This window comes from Microtus pennsylvanicus, chromosome 15 (assembly GCF_037038515.1).
Source record: "Microtus pennsylvanicus isolate mMicPen1 chromosome 15, mMicPen1.hap1, whole genome shotgun sequence".
Classification (NCBI taxonomy): Eukaryota; Metazoa; Chordata; class Mammalia; order Rodentia; family Cricetidae; genus Microtus; species Microtus pennsylvanicus.
This window is the reverse complement of record NC_134593.1, coordinates 67,493,758-67,508,463: the sequence shown is the minus strand read 5'-3', so window position 1 is coordinate 67,508,463 and position 14,706 is coordinate 67,493,758. Positions and strand designations below refer to the sequence as shown.

Sequence of the window (14,706 nt, the reverse complement as noted above, 5' to 3'; positions counted from 1 at the left end):
CCCCCGTGATGCGGCAGTAGAGAACAGATTAAAAGACATCAGACAGAGGAGTCCAGCAGGGGCTGAAACATGGGGAGGATTTTCCCATTCGGAGGCCTTTGAGAAAGGAGCAGGCAGCTTGCTGACAGCCAGAAGAAAGACACACGTGTTTTCTCTGTGTTAATCTTAGCAGCAACTCTAAGCCATTGATTGGCAGCGGCTTGCCCAGATGCAAGCTGTCGTTTCCTGTTTCAGATGTGAAGCCAGGCACTGCCATCCTAGTTGACAAAGGTTTACACCCTGACCCTGAACCATCTGGGCTTAAAGATCCTCACGTCCAGCTCCCTTCCTCGGATGTGTATTCAGTCTTTGGGTGATGTGGTGCTAAGAGCTGTCAACAAAAGGAATGCCCACAGAAGGTCTTTTTAAATGCACTCCTGCCTCAACCATGAAGAGAAGGTACAAAGAACATCTCTCTACAGAGAGTTCTTCTCTGAGATCACTTAGCTCCGTGATCCGCATGGCTTCTCTTCACAGAGATTCTTCTTTTGTTCCTTAGACATTTTTAAAATTTGGAGATGTCAGAACTTGCCAAACTAAGCTTCCAGAGGAAAATATAACCAAGAGCCCAAGGAAATCCAAGTTCAAATGTTGGTAAATTTCACTGGGGTTTAGACATTCATTACGGGAATCTTAATTTTTTATTGTTCTTATTGACAACAGCTAGTTTCAGTCTTCCCTGTGTGGTGTCCTCCTGGATTCTGCTGCTCAGTGCCCCGCAGATGTCCCTTTTGTAATGTCTTGGAGTTGCAATCATACCTGTGCTTGGAGAGTCCTTTGTCTTATATCTGCAGCGTGAGGTCACCTCCATCCACCTCTCAGTGATCAATCCTTTTGAATTCTTTCCTAAGTCCTGTCTCCGCTATGTGTTTATCACATTTAGATGTGTACAGAAATCTTTGTGTATGTGTGTTTGTATAGCTTATCTTTATGTTTCATTTCCCAAAGAGCCTGAAACTGCTTCCACAATGTATATATCCACACAGGCTCACACACATCCACATAGGCTCACACACATCCTCATGGGCTCACACACATCCACATAGGCTCACACACATCCACATGGGCTCACACACATCCACACGGGCTCACACACATCCACATAGGCTCACACACATCCACATAGGCTCACACACATCCACATGGGCTCACACACATCCACATGGGCTCACACACATCCACACAGGCTCACACACATCCACATAGGCTCACACACATCCACATGGGCTCACACACATATGCATTCACATAGGCTCACACACGTATATATCCACATAGGCTCACACACATCCACATGGGCTCACACACATATGCATTCACATAGGCTCACACACGTATATATCCACATAGGCTCACACACATCCACATGGGCTCACACACATATGCATTCACATAGGCTCACACACGTATATATCCACATAGGCTCACACACATCCACATGGGCTCACACACATATACATTCACATAGGTTCACACACATGTGCATTCACATAGGCTCACATAATCCACATCCACATAGGTTCACACACATACATATAAAGGTAAAATCTTAAAAAGAAACATGTTTCCTTCTTTTCTTCATTTTGAGGGATTGTCCCAGAGTCCTCAGGGAATAAAGGACCTCGAAAGAGGGAAACACGGTTCTCCTACTGCCTTGTGAACTGAGCTCTCACAGCCTCCACTTCCTCTTCTGTAAGCCAGGCTAACAATGAGCGTGTAGATGAATTCTGTGGAGAAAATGAAACCGTGCATGTGATAGCAAGGGGCCCGGGTTGAGAAGCTGCGAAAGCAAGCGGCAAGGCCCAGCTCCTCTCAGGAGCTGACGCTTGAGTGACAGAAGCCAGAAGAGCGCCATCCAGGCAGGAGAAACGGCAGCACAGTGCCCAAGATGGAGAGGAATGGGCCTGTTTGTGTCCTAGCGTCTGCAGCGCTCTGCAGAGGAGGAGAGAGGCAGGCATTGGACAGAACCAGCAGGGTCTTTTAGTCTAGTTCTTCCCAAACTACCTATGGTACAGAAGTTCTGAAACATAGTTTGAAGGCCAACATGAAATCAAAACGCGCATGGTCGCTGTGCACATGAGGCTCGCACCTGACTGAGCATATACCGGAGCTTGGAGCAATGCCAAGTCTCTAAACGCCGGTTCCCACTCTCTGTCCATACTCTATTCATCCTGATGCAGGCCAGGAACACGGGTTGTGCTCTGCTGACTGCTCTATGAGTAGCGCGTGGAGAGGTGTTTGATCTCACAGAAGTGCGTTAGGAAGCATTGACAGGGAAGGAGGAAAGAGAGGAGTGGAAGATTCCAGGACCGTGGTGGCATCTGGTCCTGGTTCCAGAGGAGGGCAGATGTGATGAGATAGCACAATTTTGCTTTGACGGCGTCTAGATCTTGGACAGGACTGGTGTGGGTGAAAGTTGGGTCTGAGGTTCACAGTTCTGACCAGGGCCAGGAAAGTGACTCTGGGCTGTTAGATTACAGGGGCTCCCACGAAAAGGAGACGGGACAGTCTGAGACCGGAAATGAAGATTCTGACATCTACAGAGCATCACCACTGCACAGAACTCAAACTAAAATCCCCAGGCTCCCAGTGCTGGCCTGGAGTGGACATCAGTAGACAGACAGATGGCATGATAGGGTCCAGAAAGTCTTTGGTCCTTTCCAACTCTTAGGCATGATGATTCTAGTATACTTAAGTTTCTTTCTGTCAGTGGTTGACTTATCACCCTCCAAAAGACACGAATCTCAGACCCTGCAAATGTGATCCAGTTTGAAAAAAAACCTTTTGTGGGTATAATCATCTCAAGCTGGGAGCATCCTGGACTATCCCAGTTGGCTCAATATCCCGCGACTGGTTTCCTTGGAAGAGATAGACTCAGGGCAGGTGCAGAAATAAAAAAGGAAGATGCTTGCTGACCATGTCAGGAGTTGCAGCACGGTAGGTACACTCAAAGTCAGAGGCAGACACCAAGGACTGCCAGCAGCTGGAAGGGGCAGGGCTACCACAGGATTGCAGATGGTTGATACGTGCTATCCTTGCCTGGATTTCAGACCCTGGGTCCCCAGAACTGTGAGAGAACAAATGTCTCTTGTGGACACTCTCTAGTTTGTGGAAATCGGCTCCAACGGCGTAAGAAAGGAATATATATATACCTGGTCTCTGCTGACGCCACTGCAAGCCTCCACCTGGGGCTCGAGTTTATTCTCTCTCTTGCCACACGCTGGCTGTGCAACAGAACCAGGAGGAGTCTCAGCAATGCCCATGTGAGCCTGGGAAGATGATCAGTCAGGAGCGTGCCTGCTGTGTTTGCCTGGTGACGCGAGTTCAAATCCCCAGCATCCATGAAGAAAGCAGGAATGGCGGCGCAGCCCTGCAGTCCCAGTGCTGGGGGCAGAAAGAGGCAGATCCATGAAACCTCCTCGTCAGACAGACAAGGGTGGCCTTGAACTCACACAGACCCACCTGCCTCTACATTCTGAATGCTGGGCTTAAACTCATGGGCCACTATGCAGGCAATTCTTAATTCCTTAGAAATAATACTAGGTGCCTTATGTCCATGTAGAAGATATTCTCAGACTCCAGCAGGAGCAATTCCAGTAGTTTGTCTAAATCTCCCAGCACCAAGACAGTCCTGTTCCCGTCACGAAGGAGCAAATGCCCTGACAAATGGCCACCATTGCCCATCTGCACGCTCACAAGCTCCCCCCAGAAGAAGCATGCAGGATCATTGCTTCCTAGACTTAAGCTTGATTATGCCAAACTTTAATGCAATCAAAAGATTTCCTTGCAAACCTCACTCTGACTTGTCCCATTGCCGTCCTTACAGCAAGAGGGTCATTGTGAATCGCCAGTACCGTTCTCTCCCATGCAAATCAAAACCAGCCTGCTGCCTGGATGAACTAGGCAAGAGAAGAGGAGGTTATTATCTGGAGGCAAGAGGATTCCTAATTGCACAACAAAGCAGTTCCTTGTACACTGCCTTAGATAAACGCTTTTTTATTCCAGGGGCTGCATGATCTCCTGTGGGCCTCTCTCCCACGTCAGTAGGCAGTCATGAGGGGAGCTGCGCTCAGCCGTTGTGCAGGTCCCTAAGGGGCCTTTGACGGAATGCTCACTGCGTCTATTGACACACTGGCATTCTGAGGTCACAAGCTTGGCTGGGGCACATGAGCCCAATAAAGAGGCTGGCTTTGCCCTCCTGACACAAAGCCAGACACTTTATCAGCTTCATTGTGTACCTAGGGTCATGTGCTAACAAAGAGGATTTCTCTAGTTATAATCCCTCTAATGATGGCTTCTCCCAGCCTCTCCCCCAACCCCACCGGGCCCCGTGGTTTGGCGAGGCAGAGAGAATAAAGGCAGCATGGTGCTTGGCTTTTGAACTGAGTTCAAGGCAATTAAAGTCAAGGGCTGAGGGGAGAAGAAGGGGGCTTAGGAACAGGAGCATAATAAGCAGTATGGCTGGAGCGCTCTGTAAATTAACTCAATTAGACGGGGCCTGATTTAACGGGGAGGGCTGGCGAGAAGTGTTCCCCTCATTAAATCTGATGGTGGAGGAGCTTCTGCCGAAATTAAATTTGCGTTAGCTGTCTGAGTCACACAAATGTGCACGGGCGTGTACCCATGTGCACACGTGCAGGTTCTGCGATTTAGGTGGGAATTTTGAGAGGGAGAGGAAAGGGCTGGAACTGAAAAACAAATAGGAAAAAAGAAAAGAAAAGGGAAGGGAAGGGAAGGGAAGGATTTGAGTGAGCGAAGGCAAGAGGCAAAGCCAGGCAGAATAGAGGTGGGACGCCTGCTCAGGTCTCCCAATTACGAAGGCATGGGCCTTGTGCAATGGGGACTTCTGCTGGCTTGCCTGGGGTGCGGAATTCTGCTGGGAGTTCGGGCTCAGTTTCCCCGGGTCTGCATGACGTTGGAAGGGGTGCTGAACAAAGAGTGCTGCCCACCCCTGGGCCCCGAGCTGTCCAACATCTGTGGATCTCTGGAAGGCCGTGGGCAGTGCACAGAGGTGCAGACAGATACCAGGCCCTGGAGTGGCCCTTACATCCTCCGGAACCAGGATGATCGTGAACAATGGCCGAGAAAATTCTTCAACCGGACATGCAAGTGTGCAGGTGAGGCCCTTGGGTAGATGCTGCTTCCCTCGGAATCTGTCCTTGGTGGAGAATCCTCACAGGGAAAGTGAGCCCTCCAGAGGCAGAGATGAGACTGGTGTCTAGTTAGTAAGGCTGATTGATGGACTGGGTGCATCTTCCACTTCGTGTACATGTACTTAGGAAAACTAAATCAACACTCTGTGGGCCAAACCTGGATTTCTGAACACGTGCCAACATACCTTTGGCTTGTCTGTTGGGAGGGGAGGCTGTAGAGATGGGGAGCCTACTTTTGAAACAAGAACAAGTCCTTTCAAGATGGTTTGGGGCCTCTCCTGCAATGGGTTCACACTTGCTGGGGCGTTGGGTGCGGCTTGGCAGCCAGCGGTAGGAGGAGGCAGGTGCTGCCTAGTCCTGGCCTCAGCGTTTCTCATGATTTGAAGAGACCACTAACTGTCCGCCTGCCCTGTTCAAGCCAGGACTGGACTGTAACTTGGCCAAAGTTGGGGAGATGGAGCAAAGCAGTTTCCTCAGTGAAGTGTGTGGGTTCAGCAGCTTCCGTCTGTTGTCTGAGCTCCACCCTGGCTGCTACCAGACCTGCTCACTGTCCTTCCCGTGCAATCCTGTCTCCCCCAATACCTGTTTGTTTGAAATCTACATTTTCTCTGCCTTTCCGGGCTTCTTCACTCTTCCTCTATCCCACTCCTTCTGGTTTCCAGAAACCATTGTGATGAGCATTCAGTGTCTGGGAGGACGAACAGCCCCTCCACCACAGCCCCCGGATATTGTCCCTCAGTGGCCAGCTGCATGCCGCCCTCCCTTCCGGTGTGTTTCTGCCTTCCCATGTGCTGCTGAAACACAGGGTCTAGCTGTGTCAGGGTCTGAAATGCTATCAGAAAGGGAAGGGGTGAGACCTTAGAAAGTTCTGCCCTGATAATTTCGTCATGATGCATTTGCCATCATGTCAGAAGCCCCGAAAGACTGGACCTAGGACCATGTTTTTGCCAGGCAAGGGCTCTAACAGTAGCTGTGTCCCCAGTCCTTGTAATAGAGTCAAAGGATTTTCCAGGTCCTGGTTTTGCTCTGCATATCAATGGTGACTAAAGTTGTGATTGCATATTGAATATGTGTTATCCATTTTTGAGCCAGTAAAGCATTTGTTTTCATAGACATTGTTTCGTAGGTTTTCAGTCCCGTTGGGGGGAGGGACCCTGGATTCCACGCTGGTGGTATTTGAAACCACACTAACATGGGTAACCTTGGCTCCAACCCTTCAGAGCCTTTTATGGCAATGATTTCCATGTCAATAGATGGCAAACTCCCTGTCTTCCAAAAGCTGAGGATCTCTTTGGTAGAGGAGCAGAATGCTCTAGTCGGTCAGATAAAGCAGTTAGCTCATCTTACCCCACCTGCGTAGTTTCCACTCAGAGAGCATAAGCACACTCGCTTTTAGGAAGCGGAAGTGAAAATGGCTGGGCATAGTAGAATAGAAGGCAGGCTTGTTGTGTCTCTTTGTTGAGGAAGTGTTTGATTATTGATCGGAAGAGTCAGAGGGACACCCTTTCACATGGAAGACAACCCATTTCCAGAGGCCAATTCCTAGAAGCAGGACTTCCTCACGGAGCTGAGTCTCCAAGTCCCCGCACTGATCACCCATAACCACCCTCGAGGGCCCTTCCTCTGCCTGTGTTCGCCTCCTTCCCATGGCTCATTTGCCCGCAGCTCACTCAAGACCACTGTTCCTTCTCTGCTGCATGCACACGTCTGTTAAGACGGCGTAAGAGCTGCTGCTCGTAATGTTTAGTTTGGTAAATTATTCCCTTTATCCAGCTTTAGGAAGTGTAGTTGCTGGGGGCAGAAGAGATGGCCCAGTGGTTAAGAGCACGGGATGCTCTACCAGAGGCCCTGAGTTCAAGTCTCACACCCACATGGCTCACAGCCATCTATAACTCTTTCCATGGGATCTGATGCCCTCTTCTGGTGTGCAGATGTACAACCAGACAAACACCCAGAGGCATACATAAATAAAGACTGAAAAAGCACAATTGTTACAGAAAATTCTGCACACAATCTATATGTGCAATTTAATAAGGATAGCCTCACTTTTCTGTTTCTTTTACATTAAGGTAATGAACACGTCCACCAACTCCAAGAAGTTCCCTTGCCTTTCTTGACTTTGTGGCTTTGCAGGAAGACTTCACTTGCGTTTTAGCCTGGCAGCACATTCTTACACGTACAATATCTCATATTGAACCATGCTGAACATAGAGTGGATATCCAAAACTTAGTCACCACTCTGTCTCTGTGCTCCTTACCAGGAGCTGCTGTGTTTCCTCCTCCGCCCTGGTCCCTGCTAACCACCACCTCCCATCCCTTCTGTTTGTTGCCCACTTCAGATGCCTCTGTTAGGAGGGGCCAGGCATTATTTGACAGTGGGGGATTTGTTTCACTGAACACAGTGTCTTTCAGGTCGGTCCACGGGTTATAAGAGGAAGATGATGGACCCACCGCCTCTTCCTTCTCCTTTTCTCAACTTAACAAAAGCTTTCCTTTTGAAATTCTGGAACCTGAACCCAGCGGGGGCTTACCCACGCTAAGCAGACATTCTCCCACTGAGCTCCATGCTCTACATGCTCAGTCCCCCTCGGCTCCACTTTTCTTGGCTGGATGGTCTGTTTCCTGGAGTCTCGAGACACAGGACCAAGTCGTAGAGACTTGCAATGGAAACCCGCTTTGTGTTGTAGTTTTCCCCATTTTGTGGCATGTCAAAGTTTCAAAGACAAACACATGGCCTTTTTCTTCCTCCTTAAAGAGTGAGCGATTTACCTTCAGTGGGTAGTGTTTTCATGTACTCTGTGGAATTTGTGTCTGACTTTTAGCCTCCCAAAGGCCCCTGGCTCTGGGAGCCCTCGAAATATCTTGCAAACAGAGCACCTGGGACTCTCCTGGTCACCCCGAAGTTTCTAAGGCAGAGATGGAAATTAGCATCTGGCCACCAGAGTGCTGGTGACCTTTGCACTTGCTGATTTGTTGAGAAAATAATGATTCCTAGCTTTCTACTATAGGCCCCATAAAGGAAAACTTAAAAAAAAAACCTAAACTAGAATAAGCAAATTCTGTGCCCCAATTCTCTATAGAGCATTTCTTTATTCTACATTGTGATAAATCATTTTTCTCTTCTCTATTGGGATAAACTGGGGGAAAAGTACTGAATGCAATTGTCAGGAATTAGTTGTAAAGTCGGGAGGCTCGGGTGTTGGCCACCACATTCGGGGTCTCACCTGACAGTTAGCATTTATGAGCAGACGCCAGTTGCAGCTGTACCTTTGGGCTTTTGAAATCCTTGGGCACCACATAGTTTGTGCACAGTTGGCTGAGAACGTCCTGTTTGTACAAGTGACTAAGTGCCTCATTTTCCAATCTCTGAAATGGGGATAATGATGAAACCACACTTGTAAAGCCTTTTTGAGCTCTGCAGATGAAAGAAACTCTGTGAGTATAAAGTATTGTTATTAAAATAATAGAATCTCTAATTAAAAGGAGTAGGCTATTTAGACTTCCTTGTAAACTCGCTAATCGGTGGTCGTTAAGCTTAGTTAGTCTAATAGCGTTTTGAGTTTGGGCCGCGCAGTGCATGTAGGGACATGTGGTGTGGAGCTGTTTTCTCTCTCCTCATCCTAGTTTTAAGTTAGGGGAGAATTTTAACTCTTGAAATTGAATTTTTGCTCAAGAACACACTCAGTGTGAGATAGAGTCTTCCTCTCTCCTTCCCTGTTTCCCAACAACAGCAGCAACAACAAAATGTAGGGTTTTTTTTAAAAAGTGTGTTCGTCTTGCACTTCTTACCACTGACCCATGAAGGAGAGGAGTAACTTGTATTAGCCTGGTGCAAGATACAACCAGAAAAATAAAAATAAAAAAAAAATACGCAGCATGCGTGCCAAGCTGACACATTACATTTTCTAGTTGTTTCTAGTCTTTTGACAAATTCTACAGACCAGGTAGGTCTGTAAGCTAAAAGTAGAAGGGACCCAGGGACCCAATGTACATGTAGAAAAGGAATTTTCTAACTGAGTAAGCTTCTGGATTATACACAAGTAGCAAGTACATTCTGGTGAGTGGTTAACTCCGTGTGTGTGTGTGTGTGTGTGTGTGTGTGTGTGTGTGTGTGTGTGACTCGCTTCCATTACAATTTTGTGTTCCTCTCAGCTGTGAAGCAGTGCTGTCTTCTAAGCCAGGAATGCTGGTCTTGTCTTTTGTCAGATCCCAAACCTCGGGTTCTTCCCATTTTTACCTCTCCTACAGTTACAGTGGTGTTGGTGCCTGCATCCCCATTTCCTCTGCAACGGTGCCTTACTTATGTTTGTATTCCCCAATGCTTAAAAATGCCTCTTCCCCAATTTCCAGTGTTCCTCTCATCGCTCACTAAATGGCATTTATTTAGAGCTGTGTTGATCCCGTTTTGTGCAGAAAGGGAGAAATGATGTAATGTTCAAGGGCGCACGATAGGGATAAGTGAAGTAGCCATCGCGCTGCCATTGGAAGACTGAACAGTAGCGTGGAGCTTGTTGTGCCCCGGACACTGTTCCCTGTGCCCTATACCAACACACTTATTTTCACAAGAACTCTGTGGAGCAGAACCCTTATTTTGATATGGCAAGCTCAGAGAGGTTCAGAACTTTGTTGACCTTCTGTTATGACTTTATTGATTTGTTTTTATGAAAGAGAGTGTTTGATTTAAGATAACACAATGCCGACTATCAGCCTTTCCGATTTTGTTCCTAGTGCCTACCACTTGGGTTTCTGGGACTATAGGTCTTTCATTAAGGTCCAGCAAGCATGACGGGTGAGACTGCCTTCCATTTCCCTCCGGTCTCCCCCTTAAAAGACTTCATTATTTTTACAAGTATTTGTTTATTTTTATTTAGTGTCTACGAGCATTTGCTTGCATGTATACCTATGTACCAGGTGTGTGCATGCCTGGTGCCCGGAAGATGGCGGAAGCCAGAAGAGGACATCAGATCCCTTGTTACAGGAGTTGCTGATAGCTGTGAACCACCATGTGCAGGCTTGGAATTCACCCTGGGTCCTCTGAACCAGCTCTCCAGCTCTCCATGTGTGCTTGTAACTCCAGCGCTGGAGGTAGAGACAGATGACGTCCTGGAGCCTGTTGGCCAGACAGACAGCCTAGCTGAATTGGTGAGCCCCAGGCTTAGTGAGAGAGTGTTTCACAGAAACAGTGAGAGATATAGAAGACAGTTGATGATGACCTTTGGCATGCACACATACACACATGTACACGGACTCACATAGACATGGGACACAATAACAACAACACACACATCAAGAGCAAAAGGCACATATATCCTTTGCCTTTGTACATCCCCCTGTCCAACGCTGTTGGCCTCCGGCTCCACACTGGTCTTGTTTCTCTCCCATTGAAGCCATCCCATAGATGACTTTGTACTTTTGGAGTAGACTTTTAAAACCAGCTGCAAGTTTGACGGAGTGCTCAATTGAATAGTAAGTATTTGTCAGAGATAAAATTTGTTCAATCACTTATAAAAAAAAAGCTATCCCTGTAAAAGTTACCCCAGTGGGTGGCATGTCTTTTCTTCCTCTCCCTTTTTGTCCTAAAGATGCTGGGGTAGAAATCAAGAGTTCCACCACTGAGCCAGGTCTCCTTGATGATTAAAAATAAATACTTGAATAAAGGGGAGTGGAAGTGGCTGAATTCAGCTCGGGTCCTTCTGTCTGCTGGGACCCAGGCTGGGGGGGGGGGGGTGCAGGTCAGTGTCTTGCGCGTGTGAAGCTCTGGGTTCCGCACCTCCTCAGCCAGTTCTGGCAGAACATGGGTGAGTAGCTCATGCAGGGAGGGATTTAGGAAGAAGGTAAGAGAAAGTGTTCCAGGCATGAGAAGGAACAGGTAATAATCGTGGGGGCGTGAGGTAGAGACTGTGGCTGAGCAGGGGCCTGGTCGTTGGCATTATAGCTCGGAATCATTTTAATGTTCTGGAGATAAGCGCCTTTATCTTTTTGTGGGAATAATAGCTGAACTTTCCCTCCCTAAGGAATGAGGCACTGATTACGCCCAAAGGAAACCAACAGGTATAAGAGGCAAAGGCAGGCATAGAATTTGGACTTGGCCACCAGTCCTCAGAGACGCCGTAGAACTTGCTCACTAGTTCTTGCTCCCTGCGCATGGCAAAGCACAGGTGTTTGGTGGCAGACAGCAAATTCTAAACGATTTACACTTCTTGACATCATGGTCTGTAATTCACTTTTATGATCTGCCAGGCACCATTGATTTTTGCCTTAACATAGTCTCCTTGGTGAAATAAACCAGGATTTTTAGAGTTAGATACCACCCAAATGCTGAAGTCAGCTTCTTTGCTATTATAATTATTTAGAGATAGGATTTCTCAGTGCAAACCTGGCTGTCTTGTCCTAGAACTCACTAGTAGACCAGGCTGGCCTTGGACTCACAGAGATCAACCTGCCTCTGTCTCCTGTGTGTGGAACTGTTAAGCCAATGGATCAGTCTGTGCTAGTCGAGTGGTGTGGGCTGTTGGACAGCAGAGCTTAGCGAGGTCATGCTATGTTGGAGTGTAGAGAGACGTCAGAAGAGAGAGCTCTGGGACACAAGGGGCAGGAGAGTCCCTTTGCTATGGTTGCTACAACAAGCCTTTGCAAAGCGTGTGGCAGAAGGAGCAGAATTCATTTTCTACTTCTTCTGGAAGTGGAGGCCCGAGAACAAGGTGTGAGCAGGGCTGGTGTCTGATTCTCAGATCCCTAGGTCCAGATGAGCTCCCTGTGTTCTCACGGGGTCCTCCCTCTGTGTGTACAGAGATAGCATTCATACTGGGTGAGGGGATGATGTTCCAGGGTCCTCATTTGGCTTAAGTGCCATCTTGAAAACCTAATTTCCAAAACTAGACACATGCTAAGGTCCTGGGAATGAGATCTTCCTCCTGTTTCGCTTTAACAATGAAAAATGATTGTCGTACAGTAATATAGTCATAGAGGCTGTAAACCCAAGAACAAGGCAGCAGCATTGGGCCTGGGTTCTCAGGGGCCCCTGTCCTGTGCTTTCTCTGTGTGGCGGCATGGTCTTCCTTCACGTGTCGGGACCCTTCTTGGCTCCTCCTAACATCTCGTCTCTTCCGTTCTACCCGGAATTCCAACTGAGAACTTTCTTCCAAAGTGAATAACCTCACCTTCACTCCCTATTGTTTTCTTCTTATCAACCAGGAAACTTCGCTGGTTATAACTGTGGAGACTGCAAGTTTGGCTGGACCGGACCCAACTGTGAGGAGAGGAAGCCACGAGTCCTCCGGCAGAATATCCATTCCCTGACTTCCCAGGAGAGGGAGCAGTTCCTGACCGCCTTAGACCTGGCGAAGAAAACTGTCCATCCAGACTACGTGATCACCACGCAGCACTGGCTGGGACTGCTGGGACCCAACGGGACCCAGCCACAGGTCGCCAATTGCAGCGTGTATGACTTTTTTGTCTGGCTCCATTACTATTCTGTTCGAGACACGTTATTAGGTGGGTTTTCCCCATAGGTTTAACCTCCGTTATTAGAGGCGTGTGTCTGGGTTGGGTACGGGGTGGAAGTCATTCGATACAAGTTAATTAACGGGAAGCAACCTCAAGCGAGGTTACTCCCTGGACTGGCAGAATCACCAAACACCGCCCGTAGTTCAAATGGGGCCGTTTCTTCCTGTTCCGCAGACACTGCAAGCCCCTCCTCACTTATATTCCTGGTTCAAAGCCTAATCCTTGCTCTCTGTGAAACTTAATCCTCAAAGGCGCGAGCTGGTAAAGTGGAGGCAAATTCCTTTTGATTCCAGAAAAGAAAAAAAGAAATCAACTTTGACTTAAAAGCCGGTCTTGGCCTTTTCTTCAAATGAGAGAATTAACTGAACGCATGCCAGGAGCGCAGCGTTTCCCTGTTCAGAACTGCGGTCTCTGGGCTACAAGCGTGGGGCTTCTGAAACCCACACGTCTTTTGACTTTCCGTTGGAAGTTACTCGAGGTTGCTTCCTAGTAGGGACAGGTGGCTTCTGCCGAGTTCAGCTCTCTCCTTCCACCTTGATGTGGGTTGCATGGGTCAGGCTCAGGCTCACTCGGCAAGTGTCTTTACTTTCTCACTGGCCACCAGCATGGTTTTCACCTCACCGCTTTCTGAAGCATCCAACAGAGGCATACTCATCCGCAAGGCTAAGCAAGAAGAACTCGACATTGCTATTCCAAAATGCTCGGAGGCTCCTCGGAGTCCACAGAGTTGTCCTTGGACACCCACGCAAGCGTGCACTATCTACTGTACACGTGTTCCTCCGCCTCCACAACAGTAGCGCTTATGAAATATTGAGGACTCCCCTGCCCCGGAACCTAAACCTTGGGGGTCCGTTGGGGCACAGGAGGTTGACGGTTATGCAACGTCACTAATCAAACAGCCGCAGCTTCATCCCCTGTGACCGACTGACTCGGGAGAAGCCATTGGTTTGTTTCTGGAGAGTTCAAATCCGTTCTAGATTCTTCTCACAACTTCTCAGAGTAGTCTGTACACTTGGTATCTCTGCTGCTGTCCCTCCTTCTTGGTCCCCCGCTCCCCTGGGGTGAGGGTCGACGCAGTCCCCGAGCGCACTTGGGCTGGTGCAGTTCTCCCTTGGCGTCTCACTCTTTCTTGCTGGTTCCCATCCTTTGCTGTCCCTCTCATAATTCTGTGCAGAAAACTTGAAACTTTTCTTTAGTCCAAAAACCCTTTTATTAAGAAGGCTCCGTGGCCAACAGCAGCAGCAGGAGCCTGTTTTTAGTGAGAGCGTTGTTAAAGCCTGCCTCGCAGCTCAGCATCCATCTTCCTTCCTCGACAGATGACTGGGCTCCTCTGGCTATGAGCCTTTATCGCTTTCCCATCATTACTCTGAAGAATTTTTGCTTTATGAGAGGGTAGCCTCTCAGGAGGAAAGGAAAACTGTGGCTTCTGGTCCTGTCTAGGGACTCAATTTATATTCATGTCCGCTCAGCTCTCTGAAGTTATTACAGGTGCTTTGAAAGAACTAAAGAGAGCTGAGGCTTCTGCGTGTCATCAGAAGCTGCTGTGGAAGGCAGAAGAAGGATGGAGCAGGCACCAAGAAGGGCGTTAAATTGCCCACAGCGCCTCACTAAAATTGGCAGTTCCAGTAGCCAGCTAAATTGGTTCCAGCATAGTCTTCTGGTCTCAGTGACCACGCTTGTCAGCTGCTGGTTCTCACTGATTGATGGGTGAGGCAGAATTCCTGAAGGTTTCTTTTGGTTGTACAAAGGCTGCATTAACATGGTCGCCGTTGCTTCATTACTAAGTAATATCTCTGTTATAAATTTATGCAAATCAGAAAATATCTTTAAAATACATTTCATTTAGGTCTTAATGATCCACACATTTAGACAGCATTTTATGTTCATGCATTACTGTGGGAAAATTGAACTATGTAACAGGACACTGACTACTGAAAATGACTTGAGTTTCTGGGTTCTCTGCTAAAAAATTAAACCTTGGAGAAATGGAAGAGACTCCTTTGTGCAA

At 48.0% G+C, this 14,706-nt stretch overlaps 1 protein-coding gene across 1 annotated transcript in view; it reads left to right on the top strand.

Annotated features, from left to right (window-relative positions):
• Positions 1 to 4,374: 4,374 nt before the first annotated feature.
• The window catches only part of Dct (dopachrome tautomerase), a 34,984-nt gene continuing 24,652 nt past the window's right edge, over positions 4,375 to 14,706 (top strand). Inside the window, exons 1-2 of the mRNA XM_075949338.1 lie at positions 4,375 to 5,156; positions 12,387 to 12,686. Of these exons, the coding sequence (XP_075805453.1) occupies positions 4,862 to 5,156; positions 12,387 to 12,686 (595 nt within the window). The 5' untranslated portion in view covers positions 4,375 to 4,861. The remainder of the gene's footprint in view (positions 5,157 to 12,386; positions 12,687 to 14,706) is intronic.